At 41.1% G+C, this 23,498-nt stretch overlaps 1 protein-coding gene and 1 pseudogene across 1 annotated transcript; both read left to right on the top strand.

Annotated features, from left to right (window-relative positions):
* Positions 1-11,146: 11,146 nt before the first annotated feature.
* LOC123056028 (3-ketoacyl-CoA synthase 6-like) lies at positions 11,147-15,056 on the top strand (annotated as a pseudogene).
* Positions 15,057-18,439: 3,383 nt separating this feature from the next.
* On the top strand, positions 18,440-19,843 carry LOC123050334 (3-ketoacyl-CoA synthase 6-like). Its single transcript, XM_044473148.1, has one exon. It carries the CDS (start codon positions 18,451-18,453, stop codon positions 19,834-19,836), a length of 1,386 nt encoding a protein of 461 aa, XP_044329083.1. The 5' UTR covers positions 18,440-18,450; the 3' UTR covers positions 19,837-19,843.
* The last annotated feature ends 3,655 nt before the right edge of the window (positions 19,844-23,498 follow it).

Genomic DNA, 23,498 nt, shown 5'->3' with positions numbered 1-23,498 from the left:
GATTGAACCTTTCTCAACTTTAGGATGATCTTTGTCATATGACATTTCTATATCTTCAGGAACTTTGTCATCAACTGGTATAGCTCCCTCAGCCATTAACTCCCCATTAGCATGGCACACAACAACCCGAGCTGGATCATTTACTGGTTGAGCATCCTCAACCTCATCCTCAATTCCAAGTACCTCACACATGTTTTCCTGGGACATAGGAGCAATTATATCATCACCAATAGGAGTTATCTCAAGAGTAGACCAATCGATGACAACTCCACCATCAGATTGCACATATCTCTCATTATTACGAAGCACATTACAATTTGTAGAATCATCAACACATGATGCACTATTAGCATTTGACTGGTAAATGTCAGAAGTTGAGCAAATGATGTTGTCTACTACTCACTAGATGGGACATTTTCTGAACAAGATGATGCCGTAACCCCCTTTGCAATGTCCACAACTTGAGCTAGCCCAAGCAATTCTTTCTCTTCCCATCTCTCAAGAAATGATGTGAGCAATCTCCAGTAGTTATCAATCCTCTCAACTGATTAAAAATGCTTGTCCTTGCACAAAATATGGACCTCCTGCCCACTCCCCCAAACAACTTTGGACCCAATGAGTTTGATCAGTTTTTCAACAGTAAAACGTTTCATGTTAACCTCAAATGCTGGGAAACTTGATGCCCGTTGCCATCGTCAAGCTTTGCGACAAATCGAAGAACTCTAACAATTAGTTTATAAATGACAACGCGCAACTCCGCACCTTCTTCCCTACAAAATTACACGATTTTTCAAATAGAAACAGTGAGTAGGCATAAGTATTCATCAATATGCAGTTAACAATTCACAAAACCCTTCAATTCAAAAACTTAGGTTGATCGACTAACCGTTCCAGAGCTACGCCCTCTATCTCTAACCGTTTCGGAGCCGCACCCTCTGGCTCCATCTCCGCGAACAACACGTTCTACGCATACCTCTGAAGGTGCCCGCTAGTTCTCCTCCTCTTCCAGCATAATCTCCATGGCCTAGAGTTTTTCAATACACAGGTCAGATCAAATGAGAGAGGGAGGGAGGAAGGGAGGGGGAGAGAGCGAGAGGGAGGGACAGAGGCAACCTGTCAGGGCGGCGGCAGAACGTATGTGTGGACTGTCCGGGAGTATAGGAAGCAGGACGAGGTGACGGCGGGATGAATCACGTCGAGGTGGCGGCGCGCCTGGAAGGAAGGAAGGAAGGGCGAGGCATCAGTTTGGGGAAGGAGGCACGGCGAGGTGGCGGCTCGCCATGGAGGAGGCACAGTGAGGCGGTGGCGCTGGGAGGAGAACCGAGGCGGCGGCGGCGCTGTGCTTTGTTCTGTGTGTCGTGTCGATCGTTTCGTATGACCAGGAAACAGCTCAGGGCAAATTCGTCCTAGCAAAAATGAGGTGTGGTCCTGGACGTGAAAAAGAAGGAAAAACATTTAATTTATGATATTTTGTCAAGCTATTGATTAAAGGTGTGGTATATAATTCAATAAAAAGAAAGGTGTGCTATAGGAGCAAAGTTCCAGAAAAGATGTGGCATTTTCTCAAATTATCCAACAAACGGGGACTGACGAAATGGTCCCGTGTTGGAGTTGGCTCAGATCGGACCACTGACGTGAACCGTCGTGTTGCACGTGAGCGGTTCATGCGAACCACGCATCCGTGCAATCATCATGACTATGACTACTAGCGAGTGACCAACCACCTGAACTGAAGGCCAGTTTGTCGTCCAAGGACGGCAAATGCAGGTTGGAGAGATCAGCGACGGCAATGAGATCGTTGCTGGCGGAATCCTCTGCCATGAATGGCTCGACCATCTGTCGCTCATCAGCGTACGATAGCGCCTCATGGGGCATGACCACCGCCGGTGGTGACGGCGACGGCGGCGATGTCGAAGAAGACATGCACGGCGCCGATGCAGCACCCACATCTTGCTTCAGTCCCATCTCTGATTGATTCGACTCATCTGATACAAGATCGATCTTGTCATCTTGTGGCCATGGCGACTCAAGTCTGTCGGCGACGCCGTCGCAAACTGAACGTAGCCGCTTAACCAGAACCGCGTGATGAAGTTGTCGTACATTGTTTTGGCCGGCAAATCCTATTCGGCACCTCAGGCGTGCAATTCGGCGCCTGAAGCAGTCACAAGATGGGCCAAACGGGCGCCTGAAGCAGTCACAAAATGGGCCGGTCCATTCTATTCTTATTCCCGTTATTTAGAAAAGGCAAAAATGCGCGGGAACAAGGAGTAGAACCCCTAACACCCTCGTTACGAGCTGTCAACTCCAACCACCAGACCATCACCACGCCGGTGTACAGGTACATCGATTTTGTTTCTTTTAGTTCGTTCCTCAGTTTGCTTTATTCTTTTTCTTTTTTTCTCATCCTTTTTTGTTTTCTTCAATGTGCAGTTTTTATAAAATTCGTGAACCATCTTTAAATAGATGAACTATTTTCAACTTCAATGAACTTTTTTCAAATTCGGTTACCTTGTTTCCAAAATCATGAACTTTTTAAACATTTTTGGTGAACTTTTTACATATTTTTGGTGAACTTTTTAGAAACATCAATGAAATTCTATTTAAATCTGATGAACTTTATCAATCCGATAAACATTTTTCAATTCGGTGAACTTTTTTTCAAATCCGATGATTTTTTTTCAAAATGTATGAACTTTTTTCCAAATAATTTTTTTTTTAAATGTATGAACTTTTTCCAAATAACTTTTTTTCAAAATATATGAACTTTTTTTTCAAATCCGATGAACTTTTTTTAAAATTGAACGAACTTTTTTCCAAATTAGGTGAACTTTTTTCAAATACGGTGAACTGTTTTTAAACTGGATGAACTTTTTAAAAATTCAATGAACTTTTTTTTCAAATTTGACGAACTCTTTTCATATTCGATGAACTTATTTCAAAATTTCATAAAACATTTTCCAATTTTGTGAAGTTTTCTCAAATTTATGACTTTTTTCAATTTGTAAGAATCTTTCAATTTTTTTTTTTTGTAATTCATGGTTTTAAAAAGTTTCATGAATTTATTTTCATATAATGTATATAAGGTATATAATACTATACTAGCAAAGGGTAAACTAGAGCTCTTTCCTGTTATTGGTTGTCAAAGGGAACTCGGACTACGAACGATTATGGCCGACTGCAGAAACAGCCCACCTACGAGCGGTGCAGGCGCCAGTTCTCCTAACCGGCGCTAAATTAGGAGCTCCCCAAAGCTGATGTTGAGCCGATGGCTCCGGAAGTCTAGGGCCGGCCCATAGTTCAGGCAAAGAGGGCGACGGCCCTGGGCCCCAAATATTATTAAGTTCAAAATATTATTGCATATGTGTAAAATAAAATTCTAAATTTGCAATCGAAAATTTACATCACATCAAATTAACAACCAATTTGATAGATGACCGTGGATATGATAGGCGACTATGAACTTAGTTAGCCTGCTAGTCTCTCTCTCTCATAGAATCCTATAGGATGTAATGAAATGCATGTAAACTAATTTTTGTGTTTAATCGTAGATAACTTTTTGTTTAGAAATTGCAAGAGCTATTATATACACCAGATGAAACCAAACGTCTAGGTGAGCATACCAAAAAACTATTTGTATTTATGCATAACTGAATAGGAGATATGTTTATGTTCATCGGTAATCGGTGATGTTTCAGTACCATACATATGTTGAACTTATTAACGAATCTAACTTGTGACACATTTGCAAACAGTACAATTTATACTCTACAAGGTTCTATAAATATGCACACCTAATAATGCACTAGAAAACATTTTTAAAATATTAGTTGGATAGTATTCCTTAGAAAACCTCCAACATGATAATTAATGAGATAAATTATAGATGAACAAATGCACATACATACAAATATGTATTTGTGCACTATATAATTTAAGGAATTGTCACTAAAATAATTAAAGATAATTTATGTTAAATCATTTAATAACTAAGAATATTGGTTAACTATGTCAACTAAATTATATGGTTGACTATGCCAACTAAACAATATAATGTATACTCCTTAATATCGAACTATGATAAATAATAAAAATGAATAAGTAAAATAGTTTGGTATAAAGATTATTTATTTAATTTTGCCTTGGTCCCAAATTTCCCTGGACCGCCCCTGGCTGGGCTGCCTTTCATACACGCCGCTGAACCTTCTAGGAGGTGGTCTCGACTCTTTGGCGGGCGCATACTCGGCAGTGGGCACCCACCGGCAGCGGCAACTTCAGATTCGATTAGCTTGAAGAATGGTTGTTAGGGTTTTTTCGGTGCTCGCTGCCACATAGGAAATTACAATAAAGGTGTCTCCGCCTGAAAACCCAGTTCACATTCGTGTTGTGAATTTGTTTTTCTAGAGCTGTGCGTTGTGATTTTGCTGGGGGTACAGGTCAGGCCTGTCCCCCGCTATCGTGGGTGTGTTGTTGTCGGCTCATAGGCCCATCATGCTTTCAATCATATATAAATTGTTTTCATTAGAAGAGAAATTTTAGTGTTTAACCAAAATGCGTAGTGTGTATTTTAATATATTCGTAAAATTAATGAATTTATATGTAATAAGTAAAGTGTTCACACATTTTAAATAGATGTTCATGCAATTAAAAAGTGTTCACCTGTTTTAGAAATGTTGGTGTAATTTTTAAAAACATCCAAGCCTTTAATTGTTTTTCATATAATTTAAAGTAAATATTATTTTATTGTCAAAGCATGATTATATTTAAACAAAAACTGAACAAAATGGGAAAACACAAAAAACTGAAAAAGGGTAGACAGAAAAGAAACCAAACAAACGTGATACTAGGATAAAAAAACCGTGACAAACCAAACCCCCCAGCATCGCCATTACTAGGAAACTGTATGCAGACGCTATATATCGTTCATTTGCGTCGTGTTTGCTATATATCACTCACAAAAGAGCGATACATTTGCGTCGTGTTTTGACAGAGTCACTAGAAGATACTTCATCTGTAAGGAAAAAATTAGTACCATATGCAATTCCTATTCCATGCTTACAACGCAGAATTTTCACGAATTGTGCACACCCCTCATCGATTTTTGTTGGGCCATTTGTGGGGCTGTTCATCGGGTTTTTTCACTTCTTTTCCTTTTTCTTCTAGTTTTTCTGTCATTCTTTTGTTTATTTGTCTTTTTTCTTTCGGGATTCTACTAGATATTTTTTCTGTTCTTAGTTGTGTTCATTTTTTTCCTTTCTATGTTCTTTATACATGAACTTTTTTACAAAATATGCGATGAACATTCTGACAAACATGTGGTGAACATTTTACAAATCGTGATGAATTTTTTTTTCAAATATGTTACAGATAATTTTCAAATACGCAAGAATATTTTTTGAACAGATGAGTTACTTTGTATATATGAATGTCTACAATTTCCATTTGCTGCAATAATTTCCCCACTTTTTGCCGACTAACAAATAAACATATTTTCCGATAAAAACTTTAGAACCGTAAAACTAGGCAACTTTCCAGACCACTTGTGGCCATAAAGATTCTGATCATCAGATTTCGCGTTCCAGTCGTTTCAAGCTGTTAGATTGTTGGGTTATTTCGTGCTTTCTCGCTAAGTGTGGCACGTCTTTTTTTTCCAAGAATCTGTAACCTTTATTAAGTATCAATGTTCATAGGGATACATATTAAATCGGGCAAAATAGAAAGCCACACATGGCACACAAAAGGTAAAGAAGAAGCCGCCTTTGAGAGAGAATGAGCTTCTCCATTTTGCTTTCTCTTCTCATTCCATCGATGATTTATCTCCCGGAGGATGGTAACATAGCGGTGTGCCACGTCTTATAGGACAGTTATTCCCGTGTAAATTTCGAAGAACTCTTGCCAATTGGGCATGCCAACCAAATAAAGCCCACTAAGAAAAAGGTAGACACAACGAGGCAAATTGGTAAATGTCTTGGTTACAATGTGGTCCATCCGATGAGCCCGGAGAAAGGTGATTCACGAATAACAATTACAGAGCCCTACTCTCTACCTTCAAGTTCATCCAGTGATTTGTTGCAAAACTGGAGCTATTGCCCGTGAAGAGTGCCCTTGTAGAGGGACTAGTAACCGTCCCTCATGACCAAGAGTGCTCTTGTAGGGTGCTCTTGCTGGTGAAGAGTGCTCTTGTAGACGTCGCACCATCTATTTGCAACACACACAAAAAGGCGGTGGTGGAGTTGATCGAGCTGATAGCAAAGGTGCAGTCAATGCAATTTGTAGACGCCAATGATATGTTTCTTGGAGCATCGGTAGAAGTATCTAATGTGTGGGCATGCAACTTCAAAGATCATTGCCTACAGCGAGGCCTCACCTCTCACCTACAAGTGGAGGGCTCTGCAGCCTGATCTATTTGTACGCCGCGTGCATCAATCCATCACTACATCGGGATCACGCCTTCGCGCGAGGATGTCGGTCCCAACGTTTCAGTAAGCAGGTAATGCTAATTCAGTAGTAATCCAGGTTTAGTATATGTATTCGTACAAGATAATAATACAATGAAGAAGAAACATTCAATTGTGATACGAGCGAGACATATTGATGCTCAATATCACCATGAGACTATAAGGCAAAATCAATTTCAGTGCGTTCATAAGACCACTCTACAGGATGTTCGAAACCAAAAGCGCAACCACTCGACAGGAAGTGCGGCTTGCCGTATGTACACCACAATGAGCTTTACGTTGCAATATATTATACACTTACACATTGCCTAATAACACGTTTTAGGGTGGACAGGTAAGGCGAAACTCAAAACAACTTATCAACCACTATCATTAGCACTTAACGTCTCAAAAGTGGTATGTTGAGCAATAAAAAATGGGCAACTCCTGTTAAAAAAGGTAGAAACTCTTTAGTAGGGTAAAGGGCAAGCTTTGCTAAAGTTACTTCGTCTCGGTCAATCGCGAGGATCTCTATGCTCATAGAAAATGAAGCAGCATGTGACAATGATATTGTGGAGTTGTTTCATGGGGAGCAAGTTCTTGATGTTTCTTCCTGTAGTTTGTCAAGTATTTCAGGATGTTGCAGTTCCAATTCCTTATTTCAATCTGCAAAACAGAACCACGATGAAAAAAGGATTAGCGAATTGGTTCAAGAACATCGAACAAAAATACCCACTTTCACTTTAGCTTATCTTTGATATCTACTAAGACTATTTCTTTGGTTTACCTATGATTTCTTTTGCAAGTCAGCCATATAAGAACAAAGATAAATCACATATGACATATACGACAAAATATTATAGAAATGTAGAAATAATAACTGATTGGAAGAGAAAGCTACTTAAAACGCTTAATTAGACTGAGCACATACGTAACTGGAAGGGACATGAATTTGCCTTAGACAATGGAATTTCATTATAAGATAAATCAACACATGATAACTATCTGGCGAACGATAATTGTTTTGCTCGTTTACTTGTTGAAATATCCATAGCTTTAAAGGGTCATATCTGTAGCTATTTCAATGCCCCTTAAAAAGAAAAACGGGAATAGAAGGCTTCTCACATGGATCTCCATATACTCGAACATGCAAAATCTTCAGAAGCTAACTGTGCAAATAGGTTTTTGTGTAAAAGTTAATTTTGCAATGCACTAAACATTATGTGCTAGTAAATTCAAACAACTGATCTAAAGTGAAAGAAATAGATAGATCACCGAATTTGCATAATTAGTTACCAACTACAATCTAAATATCCTTGCACAAGGATCATCTTAGTAGATTGCTGAACTAACAAAAGTTGTAGTAGACCAATACACTTAAATATATTTTAGACCAGATTAATCTTAGATAGACAACTAGAGTACAGCCCCTAGACTCCATAGCTGTAGATAGGCACATAAGGAGCCACCTGCATCATAGTCCGGAACTTGTTGCGCACATCACAAAACTCACTCCTAACAAGAGCCAACACCATGAGGCACCTGAATAATGCGAACATACCACACCATCAAATTCTCGAGAGATTAAGCGAACTGAACTGAAATGGTTCACAAAATATAAACCTTTTTTGGAAAGAAAAAATCAAAGCCATTTTAGAATTCAGGCATGCTATAAGCAACAGTCTAGAAACAAGTTATAGGAGGCGTATTCAGATAATGAACCAAGTTCTACCAATCACCTGATTGCAAATGAAGTGAACTGGCAGGTCTATTCTTTATAATATTTGTTGGTATGAGCTAAATATAGTGCCATACAATACAAATAAGCTGGCAGGTTTACATAAAAAATTGAACAATATAGAGTGGAGATTAATTATTGATATGATATCAAATTTATTTATTTCACAACTGATGTAGACTATACTCTATATATTGCCCATTTTGCTTCTTGTACATGCATAGGAAATGAAGGAAAGAAAACCAAAAATGGAAATAGTAGAGTTACAAATCAACATTTCCTACAAATAAAGCAAAAAATACATAGAGCACATGCAGTCCTAATCATTCATCCACCACACCTGAAACCTAATAGCTATAGAAATGGGAGTACCAACAAAAGTAAGATCTTCCACCTTGCACTTATGCACACTTTTGGGGTCTTGAAACATTGCTTTTTCACTTTTGCAACTCCAATCTAGAATTGAAAAATCCGTAGAATGGTGAAAAATGATAAGGACTACCATTTTATGAAAGATTTCACAAAACTAGATGAAAGAAAATTCCGGCCTCAACAAAAGCTTGTGGCAGCACTTCCTTGCGCTTGTTCTACAACGCTCTTGCAATATAAGATCAACAATAATTAAGAACTAAAACATGAATGAAAGTGCATGTTATCGCGCCTGACCATCTTAATAAAAGAATGGTGATATATTTCAGAAAGTCTAGAAAGTAAAAGAAAAAGAGGAGACACTTCAAAATGGATCAGATATGAAATCCACGATATATGTGCATTTTTTTCTATTATTCTTGGCTCAAACAACGTTTACGAATAGGATTTACATAAATTAGCGTACACATTTAATATCATGATTTTGGATAGATATTAGAGTAAACTATGCCATTGATGGCGCGCGTTGCCGCGCCCGTCAATTTTTTCAATAGACTAATAGAAACTTTCAAACCAAATATGAAGTATAAGTTTGCATAACCTAACCCAAATTAGCAATCAAAGAGAAGAAAATTAACAGTCTTGCAACCAATTAGTGCGATAGCAGATAGGCTAGTGTGCACTCTATTTCTCGATGATTTTGAAGGCATATCAAGCTATAAAAATCTCTATGTGAAGAAAACAACACAGCACACAAATTGTATAGGTCGGAACAACAAAATTATGTTATACAATATTAACCAAATTATCAACATCATATTTACCAAATAACCATATTTAATGATTCCTAACCAAATTAACCGAATGCCTAGGGCTACAAATAATGACAAAATTTGCACACAATTTACACTTTTTATAATATGCAACAATAAGCACATAATAGTGGAAATTTTGTAAAAAAGTAAGTTTTCTAAGAATGAATGAATTAGTGGCATTGGTAATACCTTGTAAGGAAGAAAGAAAATAATGACTAAATGTACACATGATTTATGCAAAATTGTTAGTTTAAATAATATGAAAGAATAAGAAAACAATAATCGTATCTTCACAACAAAAAAGTTGATAAGAAGGAATGAATTAGTGGCATTGTTAGAAACTGGAATACAAACTAAAACAAAATCAAAGTAAACTTTTTTTCTAATTAAGAATGAATTAGTGGCATTGGTATTACCTTCTAAGAAGAAATAAAATTTAAAAGTTTTAAATAATAATGACAAAAATTGCACTTTCTCATAATATGCAAGTATAAGCATGTAATAATGGAATTTCACAAAAAACAAATTTCCTAAGAAATAATGAACTAGTGGCATTGGTATTAACCTGAAAGAAGAAAGAGAATACAAAGTAAACCAAATAATGAAATTTTTTGCACACAATTTACACAAAAAGGTACATTTTTAAAATATGCAAGTATATGGAAATAATAGTGCATTTTTTGCAAAAATGAAAGTTTCCTAAAAAGGAAAAAAATTAGTGGCATTGGTATTACCATTAACAAAGAAAGAAAATAAAATAAAAACTAAAACAAAATTAAAATGAAAATATTTTTTTCTACGAAAGAATTAATTCGCGGCAATAGTATTACCCCTTAAGAAGGAACAAAATGAAATAAAAGCTAAATCAAAATATTAAGTTTTCGAAGGAAGAATGAATTAGTGGTATTGGTATTACCCTTTAAGAAGAAAGAAAATGAAATAAAAATTAAATAATGAAATAATGAAATTTTCTAAGGAAGATTGAATTAGTTGCAATACCCTTTAATAAGAAAGAAGATGAAGTAAAAACTAAAAAATAATAATGAAAATTTCGAAGTAAGAATGAATTAGTGACAATGGTATAACCCTTTAAGAAAAAGAAAACAAAAAACATAACCAAAAACTTTGCACACAATTTACACACATGCGCTTTTTTATAATACACAAGAATAAACATATAATAGTCAAATTTTTCGCAAAAAGGAAGTTTCATTAGAAAAATGAATTAGAGGAATTGGTATGACCCTTAAAGAACAAAGAAAATGAGGTAAAGACAAAATCAAAATAATGATGTTTTCTAAGTAAGAATGAGATAATTTATACATTTATTGTGTAACATTTGCATGAATACATTGACACTCACCTAACATTCAAAAAAGTACGCATAAGCTAAAAAGTAAAAAAAAAAGGAGCAAAAATGCATGAAAGTAGAAAAACCAGAAATAAAACAAAGGAAGAGAGAGGGAAGGGTTGAGTCGTTAGATGGGCTAAATAGAGCTAGCCCAGGCGCACAGCTAACTCGGCTTCAACCCATGAAGGAACAGACTAACCCGAACTGACATCAGTCAAATATCCTAGCCCAAAATAAGACATACCACGCCACAAAAAAAATAGTGCACGGATTTAGGAGCAACAATCAACAACCAGAAAATCGGCTGACCCCAATTCAATTTTTAGGTGCGTTACATACAGCTAAAGTGTGTAAAAACATTCAAAGCCCTTGTATAATTTGTTCTTCGTTTCCTATCCTCGTCGGACATTAGTTTGCGCACACTACATTACCTAACACCATGAGTTCATGGTCTCATCTCAAGCATTTCAGATTGCCATACCATTGTGCTGCCAACATTCTCACCCCGCCGATTGTCATTACCACGACACTCGCAGGTGCCCTTCTCACAAAGATTGAACAATGGCTTGCCGCTGCACATGAGATTGTGCCCCAACGCAGTGCTATCTGTTCCATCCACGTACTCCCTGTCATCGTTCTTCTGATTATCACAGCTATATTCTACCTTCAACTCTGTGCTAGAATTGTACTTGTTTTCGACCAAGCTCCAACTTTAGATACACAAAGGAAACCTTCCTCGAGCATGCACATCTCTTGCCTTGACTTGATGATTCTAGTGTCAACTTCATAACTAATATTCTTGCACACTCAGGCCCGAGCAATCAGACATATGCACCACCTTATTTTGCTATATAGAGCTACACCGTGGGCTTGACGAAGCATGCTTCAAAGCAGAGTTGATTGTATTCTCAGCGATAGATGATCTTTTGGACAAGACGTGCATTAATTGTGAAGCAATCAGAGTTCTTTTCATTATTTGCAGTTTTGTCCGGTACCATCCAACTCAGATACGATCGTGAAGTGATACAAGTTGCAAAGTGATCTCTGCATCATGAACCTCTCGGGGATGGTATGCTCTGTGTCGGTGACAGTGGTGGCGCTCGTGAACAGCATCCTGCAGGTCATGCCTTCAGAGTCGCACACATTGGTGGCGTCAACGGAGACCACTGTGTCGTGCTACTATTTGAGGAATAAGTGTTCCATACATTTGGTTAATATCTTGTACCGCACGGGTGACATGGCAAAATTGTTGTCGACTTCTAGGTCCAATGCTTGGTTTCGTCTTGGGCATTTCACGCAAACGGTCAATGCGGCCAAAAACTCAGCCTATCATTGTGTGTATCAAGAGGAAGATCAGAAGGGTAGCATAGGGTTTGTTCTCTCTAAAGACCTTATGGTTGTCGCAGGGGATGCACTCAAGGCCAATATCATAGCAACCAGACATCTTGTCCTACTGGCATATGAGTTTCTCAAGTTTTCGATCTTCTGTGTGGCCAAAAAGGCCCTCCACTGGAGGAAGAACAAATCGTACATCCTCAACTTTTGCACTGTTTTTCAGCATTTCTACATCCACGTCGGTGGACCGACAGTTATCACCTCAATACAACATGGCCTTAATCTATCAGACAACCACGCTGAGCCATCGCCAATAATAATATATTTGTTCGAAAACTAGTCGAAAGCGTCAGTGCCATATGAATTGGCATACATTCAAGCTAAAGGACAGACGAAGAAAGGCAACAAGGTGTGGATGATCGGATTTGGTGCTGGGTACAAATGCATGAAGGAAATATGCCCTAGAGGCAATAATAAAGTTGTTATTTATATTTCCTTATATCATGATAAATGTTTATTATTCATGCTAGAATTGTATTAACCGGAAACTTAGTACATGTGTGGATACATAGACAAACAGAGTGTCACTAGTATGCCTCTACTTGACTAGCTCGTTGAATCAAAGATGGTTAAGTTTCCTAACCATAGACATGAGTTGTCATTTGATTAACGGGATCACATCATTAGAGAATGATGTGATTGACTTGACCCATTCCGTTAGCTTAGCACTTGATCGTTTAGTATATTGCTATTGCTTTCTTCATGACTTATACATGTTCCTATGACTATGAGATTATGCAACTCCCGAATACCGGAGAAACACTTTGTGTGCTACCAAACGTCACAACGTAACTGGGTGATTATAAAGGTGTTCTACATGTGTCTCCGATGGTACTTGTTGAGTTGGCATAGATCGAGATTAGGATTTGTCACTCCGATTGTCGGAGAGGTATCTCTGGGCCCTCTTGGTAATGCACATCACTATAAGCCTTGCAAGCAATGTAACTAATGAGTTAGTTGCGGGATGATGCATTACGGAACGAGTAAAGAGACATGCTGGTAATGAGATTGAACTAGGTATTGAGATACCGACGATCGAATCTCGGGCAAGTAACATACCGATGACAAAGGGAACAATGTATATTGTTATGCGGTTTGACCGATAAAGATCTTGGTAGAATATGTAGGAACCAATATGAGCATCCAGGTTCCGCTATTGGTTATTGACCGGAGAGGAGTCTCGGTCATGTCTACATAGTTCTCAAACCCGTAGGGTCCGCACGCTTAACGTTCGGTGACGATCGGTATTATGAGTTTATGTGTTTTGATGTACCGAAGATAGTTCGGAGTTCCGGATGTGATCACGGACATGACGAGGAGTCTCGAAATGGTCGAGACATAAAGATTGATATCTTGGATGACTATATTCGGACACCGGATGAGTTCCGGGGGTCACCGGATAATTATCGGAGTGCCGGGGGGTTATCGGAACCCCCGGGGGAACTAATGGGCCAACATGGGCCTTGTGTGAGAGAGAGGAGGGGCCTTAGGGCTGGCTGCCCCCCCCCTTGGGGAGTCCGAATTGGACAAGGAGGGGGGCGGCGCCCCGTCTTTCCCTCCCTCTCTCCCTCTCCTTCCTTCCCCCTTCCTCCTCCTAGTTGGACTAGGAAAGGGGGAGTAGTCCTACTCCTACTAGGAGGAGGACTCCTCCCCTCCCTTGGCGCGCCCCTAGGGCCGGCCGGCCTCCTCCTCCCCTCCTTTATATACGGGGGAGGGGGCACCCCATAGAGACACACAAGTTGATCATTGATCTCTTAGCCGTGTGCAGTGCCCCCCTCCACCATAATCCAGCTCGGTCATGTCGTTGCAGTGCTTAGGCGAAGCCCTGCGCCGGTAGCTTCATCATCACCGTCATCACGCCGTCGTGCTGACGAAGCTCTCCCTCGACACTCTGCTGGATCGTGAGTTCGTGGGTCGTCACCGAGCCGAACGTGTGTAGATCGCGGAGGTGCCGTACTTTCGGTACTAGGATTTGTCGGATCGTGAAGACGTACGACTACATCAACCGCGTTGTCATAACGCTTCCGCTTACGGTCTACGAGGGTACGAGGACTACACTCTCCCCTCTCGTTGCTATGCATCACCATGATCTTGCGTGTGTGTAGGAAAGTTTTTGAAATTACTACGTTCCCCAACAATGCAACACCAGTGGGTTTGTCTTGGCCTGTATACAATTATCTTCTGGTGAGGATGGGCCTGGAGCTAGAGGCATCCATCGTTACCCGGTGGATGTTTCCAACAAAGGTTAAACCAAGGGGATTATCACATTGCCATTTACCTGCCCGGGCACGTGGCTCTCATGCCGATGAAACCGTGAGACAAAGGAGAGAGAGGGGGTGGGGAAAGGGGGGAAATGTTTACAAAAAAACTAGTACTTTCGCGACACATGATTACCAGTTCACATTTTTTGGTTTTTAGTTTTTTATTTTATTTTTTCTTAACCTTTTCCCTTTTCCCCTACTTTTATTCAATTTTGTTTTTTTTTTCGTGTCTATTTTTGGATTTTTGGTTTTCCTTTTTTTCTTTCTATTTTGCCTTTTTCTGTGTTCTCTCGTGTGGAGCACAAGTGGTTTACGCACACAAGTATGTTGTGCTCCTATATGGAGCACATGTGTGCTTTACCCTTTCCACGGAAGAACAAGCCAGTAGATTTGAAAGCACAATTGTGCTCCTGCAAGGAGCAGAGTTGTACTCTTGCAGAAAACACATTTTAGTTTGCACTGGAAGCACGAGTTTCTGATAATTGACATTGGAAGCACATGTTACTACTAGTTGGGATTATAGATTTGATCCCAAAAAGATTGTCGAAACCTATCAACAAGGTACAAAATTTTGAAGATCTCAACACAAGAAGGCAAAAGTGAAAACAGTTTGTAATTTGGACACACGGTTCAATAGATAAATCCTTTTGGAAAAAGGATTTACAAAAAGAAACGATGCCAATGTACATCTGACAGCAGCACGGGGAGGTAACTCGACCACAGGGAGGAACGAAGGAACGTTTTCCTGTGCTAGAAAAAATCACTCACAGCGAACGCTACAGAATTACCACATCAAATGAGATAAAACTGCTTGAGTTGTTGTAATGGATTTGCCATGTTCTAAAATAAAATAATTCGGTGGCGGCCATGCCTCGGTGGATGCGGTGGGGAAGTTGATGGATATGATGGGTAAATTGGTGGATGCGGCCACCGTGTCTAAGCGGCGGGAACCGAGCGGCGGCGACGGGCGGCGAGGTGGGGGGACGAGTGTGGAGGGGATGGGGAAAATGCCGCTGTGCCATCGACGAACTAGCCAAGGAAAGACAAGGATGGGCGTCTGCGCCTTGTACGTGCCGACGCAAACCCAGCCTAAATTTAAATCGAAAATAGGTCACGGCGGACACGAAACGGACACCCGCTTCTGCATCTACCTCGGCGACGCGCTCATCTTGTGGTCGTCCAAACGACAGGCTACGGTGTCACGGTCCAGTGCCGAAGCTGAGTACCGTGGCGTTGCCAATGCAGTTGCCGAATGCGTGTGGCTCCGTCAACTCCTCGGCGAGCTCCTGCTTCCAGACTTCCAGTTCGCTCGGCGACCGTGGTCTTGCGACAGCGTCTCGGCCTGCTATCTCTTCGCGAATCCAGTCCACCACCGTCGCACCAAGCATGTGGAGCTCGACATCCATTTCGTTCGGTAGTGCGCGGCACTTGGCGAATTTCGCGTCCTTCACATCCCCACCAAGCAACAACTCGCTGACATCATGACCAAAGCCATGCCTACGGATATTTTTCTTCAATTCCGGGCCGGTCTTTGCATCGAGCCGGCCGCCGCCAAGACTGCGGGGGGTGTTAGAGTATACGAGACAGTGTATGTATTGTGTATGTAGCGTGACTTTGAGTCAGCGCTCGAGCATGAGTAGTGGGCACGTTGTAGGCGCAACTAGCCATTCCCGGCCGCCGCAGATCGCCATCTCGTGTGTGTGCAGAGCTCCGGGACCAAGAGGGAAGAGAATAGAAACATGAAGAGAGAGGAGAAAGGGGATGCGCTTCGACTCGCCGCCGCCGATCCAAATCGTAGCTGCCGCCGCTGCCTTGTCCGTGTGGATCTTCTGTTCGTTCGGGAGGGGTGAGAGAAGAAAAGAAAACGTTTCGCTCCCTCGGGAGGTCACCGAGCGTGGGTGGCTGCCATCATCCGCCAGAATTTCGCGGCTCCCCTTAGCCAACTTTTGAAGGAATATTCCCAGGTATCTGGTTATCCTCATCCTTCTTCACCATCAAACCAAATATTCCTCCTAAAACTGGCTATACTTATCCCGTGGCTGGTTATCCCTTAAACCAAACGCCACCTTAATAAGGTCCATTAGATGGAGTGTGTGCTAGGGGTTAGCCCGCGTTATGAATAAGAATAAGAGTAGTACTCCCTCGCATTTTCTACTATTTTAGTGATTTAAATGCTCTTATATCTATACCTACTAATAAGGCAAATATATATTCTTAGTCCGTCAGTCATATTTGCAGAAAACCCCTATACTTTTTAGAAAAACCCGCCATCCATAATTATTTTTTCTTCAAAAAGAAAAAAGGTTCGTTTATGGGCCACGATACACCAAGTGGGCCTCGTAAAATCAGAGAAAAGAGTTGTACGAGTTGTGGGGAATCAAACTCAGAACCTCCTGTATGAGGTAGAGCTGGGCAAACCATTTGCGCTAACATCTATTTATCCCTAAAAAAACATCTATTTATCCCTCAAAGAAAAAAGCTAACATATTCTTTTTGCGGGAAAAAAAAACTAACATCTGTTTGTGATTAATACCACCTCAATAATTTATATTCAATGTTACCAATTTATTTACGTTTACAACTTATCTTATTGCATGGATGCTTGAAAAAAGGGAAAATTGGTGTGACTCATGCATGTAGGTTTAATTACAGCAATTATCTCAAGCATGCAAACACACATAATTATTTTCATAGACTAATCCATTAGTGCCTAGGTCGTGCTGCACCACGACGTTCCCGTTGCAACGCGCGGGCATTTTTGTGCTAGTTTCTTTGCAGAGAGAGTATCATGTACGATTTTACCATGTTGACTTCATACTATCTGAGATCCGAGGTTGAACAATCGTTTGCTTTGCTTTTGAAGTAAAGAAACATATGCCTTAGTTGTAGAAAATGCGAGAAAAATAGATAGCCCAAATTAGTTGGTTGGTGCGTTTAAAACCTCATCAATATCTATGGTCTAAGGGCATCTTCAACACCGTGCCACAAAAAGCTCGCAAACATCTGAACTGATGCGTCCGGACCTTTTTTGTCATCCAACGCGATGCCGTATACGTCCATGTGTTCGAATTCCCGCAAATCAAATACAAAGATGGGGAGGTTTGCGAGAGTCTGGATGTCCGCCTCGCCAATCCAAAACCACCACGTACCCGTGCCACAGCCTCTCTCCTCTTCCTCCATGCGGAATGACGGAATGTCACTGTTATTTGGCGGAAAGAGTGAACAAGCTATTTGGCGGAAGGGTTGCAGCTCATATTTTTCTTTACTGAGGGAGTAGAAAGTTAACACACAATTGATCGGTTACATGCATGTGTCTACAAACATGTGGCAATATGTATAGAAAATAACACTATCAGTTATTTGACGGAAGGCCTTCTAATGACTACATGCATTTTTTGACGGAAAGCCTTCTAATGACTAAATACATTATTAGGCGGAAGGCCTTCTAATAACCAATCACTAGTGTAAAAAACGCTCTTATATTATGGAACGAAGAGAGCAGATAGTTAATTGGCCAGTTATTTGGTGGAAGGGTTACGCTCACAAGCTATTTGGCGGAAGGGTCGTAGCTCTTACAAAGTTATTTCGTGGAAGTGAATTAGGTTGCAGCTATCTCAAGTCAGAAATCATCATTGTATATTGCGGAAGGCCACATTCGAGGTATAAGGTTGGATGGTCGGTTCATCGTATGGGTCTACAAACATGTTCGCAGACGTTTAGAGTATCTTTTTTGCAGCACACGGCGTCGGAGATGCCTTAACTTACTTCCTAATAATCCGTGAGGTCTCGTAATGTGAAAACATGGCTACGCACTAACGTGCAATATGAATAATATGCTAGGAATATGGTTGAGAAGTTGGCATGCACAGTCCGGTACTGCTGGAAATTAATATGTTCTAGCAGTGGAGTGATGTGACGTTTCCCGAAAATTTCACACCAGTACAGTTCCGTGGACACGCGTACACTAATCAAACTACCCAACAACATGAGTTTGTGGTCTAATCTCAAGCATCTCAGATTGCTATAAATGGAAACAATTGCTTAACTTCCACTATAGCATCCTGCTACCAAGAGAATCGTCACCACAATGACACTCATAGCTGCCGTCATCACAAAAGTTGCACAATGGTTTGCCGCTGCACATGAGTCTCTGACGCCACCCATTGCTATATGTCCCGTCCATCTACTCGTCGTGGCTCTTCTGATCGCCACGGCTACCGCCTACCTTGCACTTGGTCCAAAAACCGTATACCTTGTTGACTACGCTTGCTTCCGGCCAAGATCCAACTTCAGATACACAAAGGCAACCTTCCTCGAGCATGCACATCTCTCGCCTTTGCTTGATGATTCTAGCACCAACTTCATAGCTACTATTCTTGAGCGCTCAAACATGAGCGATCAAACATACGTGCCCCCTGCGCTTGGCTATATTGAGCCATACTGCGGGCTTGATGAAGCACGTGCCGAAGCAGAGTTGATTGTCTTCCCAGCGATCAATGACCTTTTGGCCAAGACAGGCATCAACCGCGATGCGATTGGTGTTCTTATCACCAACTGCAGTTTATTTTGCTCGGTACCATCCATCAGTGATATGATTGTGAACCGTTACAAATTGCGAGGTGATCTCCACATTGTTGACCTCTCAGGGATGGCATGCTCTGCATCATTGACCGCGGTGGGGCTCGCGAGCAACATGCTACAGGTCATGCCTTGGGGTTCACACGTGTTGGTGGTGTCAACGGAGATCATAGGGCCATCGTATTATGCAGGAAATAATCGTTCCATGTTGTTGGCTAATATCTTGCTTCGTATGAGCGGTGCTGCCAAGCTTTTGTCTACTTCTAGGTCTAAGGCTAGGTTTCAGCTTCGGCATCTCACACGAACAATCACAGCATCAAACAATAATGCCTATCGGTGTGTGTATCAGGAAGAAGATGAGAAAGGAAACATTGGGATTGCTCTCTCTAGAGACCTCATGAATGTCGCTGAAGATGCACTCAAGGACAATATCATGGCAACTGGGCCTCTCGTCTTACCGGCATCACAGCTCCTCAAGTTTTTATTTTTCTACATGGCCAAAAAGATGCTCTTCGGGTGGAAGGTTGGACCATACATCCCCAACTTTTCTCTTGCATTTGAGCATTTTTGCATCCACGCTGGTGGACCAGCGGTTATCACCTCAGTGCAACATGGACTCAATCTATCAAACAAGCATGTTGAACCATCGCGGATGACGTTTCATCAATTTGGAAACCAAATGAGCGCATCCGTGTGGTATGAGTTGGCATACATCGAGGCTAAAGGCCAGATGAAGAAAGGCAACAGGGTGTTGATGATTGGATTTGGTGCAGGATACAAGTGCAACACAGCTGGGTGGGTGTGTATACAACCATCTTTCGATGTGGATGGACCCTGGGCTAACTGCGTGGATCGTTACTCAGCAATGTCTCCAACAAATGCTAAACAAACATAATTATTATATTGCCATTTACTACTACTAGAAGACAGGGCGGATATAGAAATGAATGATGAATCTACCCTGATGCACTACTTTCCTATGGTTATAAAAGTTTCAATGAACAATGTACTTATCTACTGAATAATAGTGTATTTCATGGAATAATGTATAATGTATGAGCATAATAAAATGGCAAGCAAACTGCTGGATACAGAAAAAAAAAGAAAATGATAACATGTCTTCTCGCAATACATTATAAGTTTGCCAGTGCCAATGATTTTGGAAAAATACATCATCAAGTTAAAATAGGCAAGTGGAATATAGTGGAATGGCCAAATGAAAGCATTTAACTCGCTAGTTACATGCACATTACCTTCTAGTACATTCTAGTTTTTAAAGCCATGCACTCAACCACTTGAGACATGAATAATTGACAAATTGAATGCATGACACATAGTCAGTGCATTGATTCCCAAAGAAGATAACTAGTGATGGGAAGTTGCTAAAACCCTAACCATACAAATTTAACGAAGTAAGAATTAAGTAATGCCCAAAAAAATTCTTGGTCCCATACTGAGAGAGTACAGATGGATACCACTAATCCACTGGTGACTTGGGGTATCGGGGTTCTATTTGACAAGTTCAGAGCAAGGCAGTGAGCAACACCCAAGGACCAGCGAGTGCAGGACGCTAGCATGTCTACGGATCTGGGCGGTCGCTGCGAGATCCGAGGTTAGCTACACCACAAAGCCAGGAGTATAGGAGCGTGCATGCACTGGGAAGTAAGGAGACATTTGATGAGAGTGGCGATAGAGCGGACGAGCTCGCTTGCTCCTGCTAGGTGGACGAATGGAATAGCGTGATGTTGGAGCTGGCATTCAGTGCTTGCAGAAACACAGGTGAGTTTGCGCAGGGAAAAGGTACGCATGTGGACGTGGGCCAGTACGATGAAATAACGACGTGGGTGGGTGCAGTAACGGAGAGCTAACGATGCCGTCGCTACAGGATGAAGCACACTCTTTTTAGTTGGGATGCAATACTTCCATGTAAAACAAGTTATTTTGGAGCGAATGCACTTCCTCTAAAACCGAAAAAGTTTTTTTAAGGGAAAACTGAAAAAAGTTAGCAACACACTTCGCAAAAAAGCTACTGGAGGGAACGCTTTATTATTATTTTTATTTTCTGGTTTTATTTACATTTTATTTTTGATTTGTCTATTCTTTTGGGTAAATTGCATGTGCTAAAAAATATAAATAGTGGACGTACGTTAAAGAGTGGATATAAAGAAGTTAATGTGAGGTTCTCAAGAAAAAAGTTCATGTGTATTTGAAAAACTATGTTTATATGTGTGTAGAAAATAACAGTTGCGCGACATATCCCGACTCCCGAGGAGAACATGTGCCTAGTGATTCCGTGAGCGGGCGAGCTCGTGCACTCCTATGACTATTCGGATATAAATACATTTGAACTACATGTATAAACAAATTGCCTCTCTAGCACAATGACAAATAATCGTCTTGCTAAAAGAACTCATAAGCTCTTGACATTCATAGGTTATGGTGGCTATCGATGCTATGTACACGTTCAGATCGAGCACCGAGCGAACAATCTTATATCCTATGCTACCAAACATTAGTTGCTCTCATGCTACCATTTTTTTTTAATAAAACTATCTTTAAAAAATTAAAAACAATTGTGGGTGTTTACAATATGTAGGAATTTCAAGTTAAAATACGAAATACACATGGAGAAAAAAAAGGCAAATCCGAATGTGAACAGTGTCATTTTACCTTTTGTCTTTTAGTGATAATGTCATGTTGAATTTGTCTTTTTTGTTTCTCAATGCGTATTTCAAAAAATTATTTGAATTTTGTACAGATTGTAGACACATGTCTTGTGAACACTCATAATTACTTTCAGAATTTTTTGTAACATGTAAATATGTTTTTTGAAAAATGATAGCATGGGAGCACCTAATGTGTGATAGAACCTGATATTCTCAGCATCTTGAGATAGCTGTTTGCTTGAGTCGCAATGCAGAACCAGGTTATTTTTTTCTAGTGTCCATACACAACCAGATAACCAGAGCGATGAGTCCTTTACACTGTTGCCTTGAATTAGTCTACGCTCTTGCAGGGTAATGAACTGGGACGCGGGTACAGGACGGAGCGGGACGTCGGGGCTGTTACCGTGGAATGACGTGACGGGGCAATGTGGGCCAGCTGCGTACATTAAAGTTGCATCCTCTGACCCATGAGCTTATTCCTTTCCCAAATCTTGAGGTGTGGGACGGTGTGTGATACCGTGACCACGCGAGGACGAGCGCTCCTTTCAATTTTCGGACATTTGATAGACTACATCGGTATTGGTCTGCCGACATCTGTGACTCAACTAGGACATGGTAAGTAAATACAGGCAGAAAACAATGTTGTGTGGATAATTTGGTAGGCTGCATTAGGGAAGCAATTTTCCCTCGTCGTCTGGTGGCCTGCGTCTGGGGTGACGCAATACGCGGCGTCCAGTTACATACACCGCACGATTAAGAGTTAACAACTACACATGACATGCACAGTTACAACAGAGTATATAGGCATAGATTCATTCGTCTACAGGAGTCAAAACAAAAAAACGTACAACACAAAAGTTCTGTGTAACAACAAGATGAAGCTAGTGGTCCATGGAAATTCAAACGGACGTGCGCGTGCAATGGATTCTCCGAATTTTTTCTAAACACCACACGAACACCTTAGTACAGTATAATAGGGAGATACACATGTACTTATCTACGACCGTCAAAACAGAAAATGTACAACACGAAAGTCATGTGAATCAACGGGATGAAGCTATTGATGAAAAGAAATTTCAAACGGTCAACCGTGCGCACCAACTTCTCTGTCGGTCACCCATCCTCAAATTGTTCCAGTCAAGCATGCTTAACTTTGAGTTTTCTTTTGGATGGGGAAAAAAGGTGATATGAGTAGTCTATCATTCCTACTAAGCCGGAATGTCACATAATCATATCATATAACTTAGCAAAATAAACTCACACACCGCTTATTCCTCTCCACCTTCCACCATCATCATTGCCAAACAACTTAGAATGCAACACTAACCTCGCACACCGCTCGTCGGGTACCCGCTGATGACAATGCCATGCACGCCCAGCCTGCAAGAAGTGCAAATGGGACAAAGATCGTCAAGATGACGCCCCATAGATGAAGAACCATGTCCGAGATACCCTCGTCGCTCGATCCTACAGCAGGATCTACTGTCGCTCGATGATCATCAACTGGGAAATGAGGATGCTTAGTTCTCCTCGACGGTGCCTCTAAGAAGGATAGTGACGCCCAGGGCCGCCGCTGCCCGCCGACAAGCATTGACAAGGCTTGCATCTGGAATAACACAACCACCATCCCAAGGATTCGGCCAGGACCGACAAGCACTCCACTGGCTCGCACGTCCCTGGCATGGCAACGACGCCATCGCTGCATATGGCCACATTCTCCCTCATTGTCTGCAACCGCAGACGAGCTAGAACCGACAAATCTAGCGCCCACCACCCGTTGCACTCCACGTTGCCATAGGCGACTGCCGAACAACACATGAGCTGGGAGGGAGGAATGTCACCCCATCCCAAGCCCATTGGATCAAGTCGCAAGAAAAAATTTGCACAACCC

The sequence above is a fragment of the Triticum aestivum genome, chromosome 2D, assembly GCF_018294505.1.
Source record: "Triticum aestivum cultivar Chinese Spring chromosome 2D, IWGSC CS RefSeq v2.1, whole genome shotgun sequence".
Taxonomy (NCBI): Eukaryota; Viridiplantae; Streptophyta; class Magnoliopsida; order Poales; family Poaceae; genus Triticum; species Triticum aestivum.
The sequence above is the reverse complement of the archived record's forward strand: the minus strand, read 5'-3'. Positions and strand labels throughout refer to the sequence as shown.